Genomic DNA, 9,199 nt, shown 5'->3' with positions numbered 1-9,199 from the left:
TCCTTAGGATTAAACGGACATCTCTCCGACATTAAACCAAACGCTACCAATCTGCGCGCAGTAACATTCGCAGGTTCCGTAAAAACCGACGGAGGATGTAGCGGGACTCAATACAGCGATCCGTACGGCACCTGGGATAACGCAATCGTCCAAGCCTCAATACGGATCACTACCCGGAAGCTGGAGTTACCCGTTAAACACAACACTAACGAGGTAATACTCCCCTCAGGTGTTCGCTGCCCCGTGACAACAGGAGAATGCAACGACGCAGACGGAGCCTCCACATACTGGTCGGTGTTACCTGCCGACAATTGCCATTTCGGCCGATACGATGTCCTATACGAAGGATTGGCACATCGCTTATCACCGAAATCATCGCATAAGGACTCCCCAACGGTCTACACGGTAACGACACAAGATACCACGTTCGCGCTGGCCCGCACAACCGAGACAAACATCTGTGGATATAAACTCCTGCGAACTGAGCACCCCAAGCTCTGCGTCCTCGAAACGCAGCCAGGACGCGTGTTCAAAGGTCGTTCAAAAATCAAAATCGACAATCTTGATATTTTCTCGTACGTAAACTCCAAGTTTATTTACGTAGAAAAACACCTCAGAACACAGCTATCACAACTATACAGAGACATAATGGAACAGAAATGCGCCCTAGAGAGACAAATCCTGCTCAACGCTCTCTCCCTTGCAAGCATTGCACCAGACGAGATGGCGCACAGAATTATGAAATCACCAGGGTACACCGCCATTACAGCTGGCGAGGTTATCCACCTCATCAAATGCGTACCTGTGGAATGCCGAGTACGACCCGTCGACAATTGCTACAACGAGCTTCCCGTCACCCACCAGAATAAATCCCTTTTCCTATTACCCAGATCAAAAATACTCACAAAATCTGGAACACTCAGGGACTGCAACGAACTCCTACCAGCGATGTACCAAGTGCACAACATATGGTATCGACTGACACCGAAACCAGTGGAGTCAATCGCACCTCCGACAATCCAGCCGTTGACCAAGCCGTCATGGAGATACGTAAGCCCTGACTCGCTCGCCTCCAGCGGCATTTACACCAGCGAAGACCTGGATCGTCTGCGTGACCACATCATGTTCCCGATGGAAAAACCCTCAATGCTCAACACGATCGCCAGGGGAGCAATGGGACACGAAGTCCCCACAGGAAGTCTATCCATGCTAAACCTGCTAGACGAGAAAACACTCGACAAGCTAGCAGAAAACACGGGAGCACGCTTATGGAAAGGTTTCATAAGCTTCGGATCCGCCAGCGCCGGAGTGCTGGGCATCTTTGTCGTCGCACGACTTGCCAAATTAATAATAGACACACTGATCCATGGCTACGCGCTTCACTCCGTTTACGGATGGAGCCTACACCTCCTGGGAGCCGTATGGACATCAGTCACGAACATATTATTACACATGGGAAGACCGGCCGACGGAGGACAAAATAACAAAAGGAAGCAACCACCACTGGGACCACTACCCGTACAGGAAGAATCAACACCCCTAGCCCCCCCCTCACAAGAAGAAGACTCCCCACCAATACAAAAAGTGAAAAGTGAAGCGCATGTAAATTATAAAGAATTGCGCAACCTCCTCAACGAAGAGGTATAGACTCGTTCACCACTAAGAAATAAGAAAGTGTTAACCTTAACATTAAGCATAAATAAAATTATACCCACTATGATATAGAACTGAAAAAGTTAGACATGGTCCAACTTTTTCTTCTAAGGGGGGAGGTGTCACGTCCGGCTACTTAAATTTTTCCACTCTTATGCAAAATAATTCTAAGTTCTTATAACACCGTTCGAAATGTGCGCCAATGCCGGCCATGACATCTAACTCCGCCTAGTGCCTGAGCGCGGCGCTCCGCAGCACCTAGGAACTTCCCTACCACGGCAACTCCCTACCCTAGAGAGTTCCCCCACTCTCGGCCGCCGCAACCGAGCTGCCGAAAACCGAAGGACCTCAGAGCGAGCCCAGAGGAGCTCAGTTCTAATCGTGCCGTCAAGCAGAGCAGTCACCTTTAAGACTCTCTCCGAATTCTAAAATTCAAATTCTAACTCTAAGATTCTAATTCTAATTCTAAGACTCTAACTCTAAGATTCTAACTCTAAAATTTAACTTAGATACTTTGTATTACTCGTAGTGTTATACTAGAATAAAAGTGTTATATAGTACTCTGCGTTGATACCACTGCTTATTAGTTCCAACCTCGTGTATCTCCAAGCCTATATTATTTCTACAACGCATCTCGAATTCTCTCGCCTGCACACGTCGAATAATCCATTCCTAACAAATTATTATTCTATAACATAGAAATATTTTCTGAACCTCGTAGTGATTATTCAGAGAGGACGAACCGCTCATAATCTCTCGCCGAAAGCAACAACAAACAGTGAGGACCGCCGCACGTTAATTATTGCAGAAGCGAAACGACGTTCAGAACGTTTAAATTTTACAATGCCTAAAACACGCGTCAAATAATCCATTCCTAACAAATTACTATTCTATAACATAGAAATATTTCCTGAACCTCGTAGTGATTATTCAGAGAGGACGAACCGCTCATAATCTCTCGCCGAAAGCAACAACGAACAGTGAGGACCGCCGCACGTTAGTTATTGCAGAAGCGAAACGACGTTCAGAATGTTTAAATTTTATAATGCCTAAAACACGCCGTGCAGGAAGAAAGAATCAACTACGGCGTATAACAGCACGACTACATCGCACTGAATCAACACGTGGTCTCTCTAATTTCATTGGAATCGACTATCATAACGACGCGGAATACGATAGATTGTTCGGCGACTCCGTGCCTTTTAGCATTAATAATAATAATAATAATCACGCGGACGTTAAATTACGGGAGTGGCCTACGCAATTGCACGCGATCGAAATCAAGAATTCCAAGGTGCCATTGAACGACATCCCGGACAACGATCCACGCCGTACAAGGTATCTGCAGAAAGGTCTGGCATCCTGTACACCCTCTACAACGCGGGTACCCCGGATCATCGCCATCCAGTCGTTGTCCATTCCTTGGAAATTAAATAAGGTAGGTGCTCAAGATATTTCTTTACAACACGAGCCTCCCTTCTGCCCGGGAACCCGCGAAATACAAGAATCTATTTCGGAAACTACGTCTACGCATTTTTGAATCACTTAACAATAATAACTAATAAATTCTCTTGCAATTTTAGAAATATTAGCTTACCACGGGTTTCCAGAATATTCTCTGCGCGTCTTAAATTTTCTCATCTCCCAAAAAGAGAAATCGTGCGAAACCTTTTTTTTTATCAAGGGTCAGTTTATGGCCCTCATAAAACTGCAGTAGGTATCCTACAGTCAACCCTTTGGAAAATTCTAAATCTTTCCAGAATATCTAGAAACTTCGTGAACGTGTTAGAACATTCAAATCGACCTCATGGCAATTATTTATTTTAACTAACATTAGTTTAAACAATCAACTCCTATGTGTCCAATAATACCGTCACACTTGGATATCCCCACCACTTTGCTTCTCCCCGAGGATGATTCCGAGGAAGAAACTATTGAAGAAACCCTAAATAACCTCCCGTATTGCCAACGGATAATCGGTTTTATTAATAAGGAAACAAGTGCCGCTCTCTGTACGGATTGCCATATGCGTTTACCTATTGGCGTGCAATCTGAGTGGTTAACTTGCGCTAAGCATCTCCTCGTTATCGGCGACGTACCGACCGGAGTCGTTTGCTCAGTCTGCAATTTTTACCGACTGTCGAAAACACGTGACATCGACCACCCTTGTTATCATTGCCAACGAGCTTACCTTCTGTACCGCCGTGGTGAAGAACCCTACCGTATCGACTCGGATGGTAATACAGTAATCACTATTTTCCACTCCGTCAACGATTCACTCGAACGATTCCGCGGATACATGGACTGATTCGTCAGTAATCGAACCTATACGAAACGCTCCCTTTCTCCCAAAACGCAACCGTGACCATAAAGGAAATACCTGTCGTCGTGGGTATCCCCGGAGTAATTCCGAAATACGACGTAGTCCGCCCCGCAGTTCGAGTTCGTAGGTCGCGATTTAAATTTCGTAAAATTTACGCCGCAACTGCACCCCCGGACGTAACAAAGCTAGCAGAAAACACGGGAGCACGCTTATGGAAAGGTTTCATAAGCTTCGGATCTGCCAGCGCCGGAGTGCTGGGCATCTTTGTCGTCGCACGACTTGCCAAATTAATAATAGACACACTGATCCATGGCTACGCGCTTCACTCCGTTTACGGATGGAGCCTACATCTCCTGGGAGCCGTATGGACATCAGTCACGAACATATTATTACACATGGGAAGACCGGCCGACGGAGGACAAAATAACAAAAGGAAGCAACCACCACTGGGACCACTACCCGTACAGGAAGAATCAACACCCCTAGCCCCCCCCTCACAAGAAGAAGACTCCCCACCAACACAAAAAGTGAAAAGTGAAGCGCATGTAAATTATAAAGAATTGCGCAACCTCCTCAACGAAGAGGTATAGACTCGTTCACCACTAAGAAATAAGAAAGTGTTAACCTTAACATTAAGCATAAATAAAATTATACCCACTATGATATAGAACTGAAAAAGTTAGACATGGTCCAACTTTTTCTTCTAAGGGGGGAGGTGTCACGTCCGGCTACTTAAATTTTTTCACTCTTATGCAAAATAATTCTAAGTTCTTATAACACCGTTCGAAATGCGCGCCAATGCCGGCCATGACATCTAACTCCGCCTAGTGCCTGAGCGCGGCGCTCCGCAGCACCTGGGAACTTCCCTACCACGGCAACTCCCTAGCATTTCGAACGGTGTTATAAGAACTTAGAATTATTTTGCATAAGAGTGAAAAAATTTAAGTAGCCGGACGTGACAGCACCTCGTGCGCTATCGGGAAAGAAACGCGTCTCTTCTCTTTAGCACACGTCCCATTAGCGCACCTCGTGCGCTTATCGGAAAGAAACGTGCGTGCACTATCGGGAAATAAACATGTCATTTCTCTTTAGCACACGTCCCTGTAGCGCACCTCGTGCGTTATCGGGAAATGAACGTTTTTCTTCTCGTTAGCACACGTCCCATTAGCGCACCTCGTTCGCTATCGGGAAAGAAACGCATCTTTTCTCTTTAGCACACGTCCCTTTAACGCACCTCGTGCGCTATTGGGATATTGCTTCCAACATTTCGTGCGCTATCGGGACTATGTTTCATTTTCTTGTGTGCTATCGGGCAAATGTGCATATTACTTGGTGCGCTATCGTGATAGTGTGCAATTTATTTGGTGTGCTATCGGGATGTGTGCTAAAGGGATGTGGGCTATCGGGAATTATTTTAATTTTGACGTGTGCTATCGGACTGTGCGCTATCGCACCGTGCGCTAACGGATCCCGCTCGTTTCAAACATTACAATCGACCGTGGCAGCAAACGCACATCGACGGTCCAGCGCCGATGATAAAGGATTGCAGCGAATGTCAACGATAATTGTAAAGGGTAGTGGTCTGTTTAATCGTGCTATAAACGCGCTTCCTATCGAATTACATATTCCCGGTTATCAGTTTTGCGGTCCGGGGACTCATTTGGAAAAGCGGTTGGTTAGAGGTGATCGAGGTATTAATCCATTGAATGCCGCGTGTCGCGAGCACAACATTGCGTATTCTCGAAGCAACGTCCTCAGAGAACGACACGTTGCTGATAATATACTCGCTGCGAAAGCGCGAAAACGTATTACTGCGAAAGATTCGACTGTTGGTGAAAGAGCAGCCGCTACGACTGTTTGGGCAGCTATGAAAGCAAAGACAAAATTCGGTATGGGGATGAAGGTGCAAAAATCTTTGAAAAAGAAGAAGAAACGAATACTGCCTGTGGCGAAGCGTGGTGGTATCTTGCCAATTTTACCATTGTTGGAAGTTCTCGGTTCGTTGGCCGGTGGAGCAGCGGGAGTCGCAAAGGCTGTGAATGATAGCAAGGCTGTGCAACGTCAGCTTGAAGAAATGCAACGTCATAATCGCGCTATGGAAGGTCGTGGAGATTATCTCGCTCCATACAAGCGTGGACAGGGATTCTCATCTAAGAAAAAAAAACGTCAAAAAAAAACTCTAAAAATGCCTGTGCGTGTAACAACTAATGTGCAATTAGAACAACTGGCAAGACGTATGCGTATACCATTCTTTAGAGGTGTTTTCATGCGCAATAATTTACCGATAAACGGTGTGCGACAAAATGAGAGCGGTATCGTCAATTTGGACGACGTTGATGGTCCCGGTACTCATTAGGTAGCATATGTAAAGAGGGGAAATCGATCAATATATTTCGATAGTTTTGGTAATCTACGACCACCCAAAGAATTGGTGCAATATTTAAATGTTACGAAAATAGAATACAATCACACATCCTATCAAAATTATAATCAGAATAATTGTGGACAATTGTGTTTACGATTTCTTCAAACGACTGATATAAAGCCTGTCAATCCATCATCACGATTCAGTTTGACAACATGTCGCTCACACTAACGTTGACAGGCAAAAGTAGCGTTCTCGCTGTAAGCTACTTTCCAGCTATAGATTTATCGAATGGTGATTACGAGCTCGGTTTAACAGACTTTGAAACTTATCATACGATACCGAATGTGAATTCTAAGAATAATAAATTACTTTGATAACGATGACAAGGAAATTACGATACCCGAGGGATCATACGAATTACAAGCTATAGATGAGTATCTGAGACGTGCAATTTCACAATATCCTTCCAATAAAGAGCAGAATGAAGATACAATAGTGCTTCGCGCCAATCATAATACTCTAAAGAGCGAAATCAAATGCATCTATAGAATAAACTTTAATAAACCATACAATATAGGATCGCTATTGGGATTCTCGTCGAATCGTATATTGCAACCTCAAAAATGGCATGATTCGGATTTACCTATAAATATTATTAGTGTGAATATTATTCGTATAGAATGTAGCGTCACCACTGGTGCGTACAGTAATGACAAGCGCGTACACACGATACATGAATTTTCACCGAGCGTGCCGCCAGGATATAAGATATCGGAAACACCTGCACAGATCATTTATCTCCCAATCGTCGTACGGAGCATTACTGATTTAACGATACGTATTGTTGATCAAGAAGTACGATTGTTGGATTTTCGAGGAGAGGAAATTACTGTAAGATTGCACGTACGGCGTCGACAAAATTAGCGTGTGATGCTTGTGCTAAATGATACGGAGCACGTGAGAGACAATAATTTTACGAGGGACATTACGAGGGACATTACTTTTGTGAGAGCAGCTGCGGCGGCGGCAGTGAGCGATAATAATCAGAGATCTCGTTACACTAAAAAGAAACTCAACGCATTGAATCGCGAATTTTTAAAATCATTGGGATTCATCGTACGAAAAGATGATTGACATTTTGAATATTGGTGGTGAGCCAGATCGTATCGTCAAGGTTGAGACACATACATACAATCCATATGCCAACACATCGCTTGGACATAGCGACGAGATATGGATACCTATACACCACCAGGATTTGTACACGTTGCCGTGCGAAAGTTTTTTGTATGTTGAGGGAAAGTTGATGACATCTAAAATAGATGCAAATGAAACGATGATATTAACAAATAATTGTGTTGCGTTTATGTTTGATGAAATTCGATATGAACTCAATGGTGTGGAGATTGATCGCAACAGAAACGTTGGAATAACTTCAACGATGAAAAATTATGTTTCTTTAACAACCGAGAGAAGTAAAATCATGAAGAATGCTGGATGGGATATGACACATAATGGGTCATGTAACGAAATTTGTATGTTCAACTTTTGCGTGCCGCTCAACATGCTATTGGGATTTTGCGAAGATTACAAGCGAGTTGTGATTAACGCTCGCCACGAATTAATTTTGATACGTTCTCGCAACGACAACAATTGTCTGTATGGACCTGCGGAAGCTGCTATTGAATTACTCAAGATACAATGGCGTATGCCCCATGTACTATTGAATGAGGTCAATAAACTGTCCTTGCTACGAGCATTGGAAAGCGGGCGATTCTTAAACATGAGTTTTCGCGCTTGGGATCTATACGAATTTCCTCTGCTACATAGTACAACCAAGCATTCATGGACTGTGAAAACTGCTTCTCAGCTGGAAAAGCCGCGATATATAATCTTTGCACTGCAGACTGGTAGAAAAAATATTATGACAAAAGATGTTACTGTATTCGATCATTGTAAATTAACCAACGTTAAGCTCTATCTAAACTCGGAATCTTATCCCTACGATGATTTAAATTTAGATTTTGAAAAAAATAGATTCGCCCTCTTGTTTGATATATATTCTCGTTTTCGCAAATCTTATTATGGGTGTGATATTGAGAATGTACTACCTATCGCAAAATTTCTACATTGCGGTCCTCTAGCAGTTATTGATTGCTCGCGACAAAATGATTCTGTCAAAAATTCTACCGTGGACGTGAGAATAGAATTTGAATGTAAGGAAGATGTACCGGCAAATACTAGAGCCTATTGTCTCATCTTGCACGATCGTGTTGTTGAATATTGTCCGTTGACCAACGTAGTTCGTAAAATTACTTAATTAGCAATTATCCCCTCCTCCGATGTAATATAAATGATTGAGATTTTTAACAATCGACATCAGTGGTCCAACATTCTTGCAACAAAATGGTTATACCGACGTTTGTGGATCTGCAAGGATTTATTCTCAATAAACGATTTATCGTGAAGGAAGCGGCGATTCTGAGAAGAGGATTCATTGTTTCACATTATTTTTTCGCATGTCCCTTACCATGGCGTGTGCTCACACAATCTGAAAGATGTCAAGCCTCATGGTTGATCAGAAATCATCATAAACTGCAATGGGAAGATGGAAATGTTCCATACAGCATGGCTCAGCATTTGATTACAACAGCTATCGCTGGCGGGGTACATGAAGAAGAAGAGTCATCCTCTCTCGTGTACGTAAAAGGACTTGAAAAACAAGAATGGTTGACCGATATATTGGATGATGCGAGAAACGGTTTCACTATTGAGACCTTGGATGCAAACTATGAAGATATTCCTGCCTTAAGCGAATTAGATCCTACATATAGCCTACGTTGTGAAAAACATGT

The 9,199-nt window shown here is 43.5% G+C and overlaps 1 protein-coding gene across 1 annotated transcript; it reads left to right on the top strand.

The window, feature by feature from the left end:
• Positions 1-648: 648 nt before the first annotated feature.
• Positions 649-1,709, top strand: LOC145948751 (uncharacterized). Its single transcript, XM_083058343.1, has one exon. The coding sequence runs from the start codon at positions 649-651 to the stop codon at positions 1,645-1,647; it is 999 nt and encodes a 332-aa protein (XP_082914469.1). The 3' UTR covers positions 1,648-1,709.
• The last annotated feature ends 7,490 nt before the right edge of the window (positions 1,710-9,199 follow it).

The sequence above is a fragment of the Prenolepis imparis genome, unplaced genomic scaffold (assembly GCF_030444845.1).
Source record: "Prenolepis imparis isolate NDT839.2.m4 unplaced genomic scaffold, iyPreImpa1.0 SCAF_655, whole genome shotgun sequence".
In the NCBI taxonomy this organism is placed as follows: Eukaryota; Metazoa; Arthropoda; class Insecta; order Hymenoptera; family Formicidae; genus Prenolepis; species Prenolepis imparis.
The sequence above is the reverse complement of the archived record's forward strand: the minus strand, read 5'-3'. Positions and strand labels throughout refer to the sequence as shown.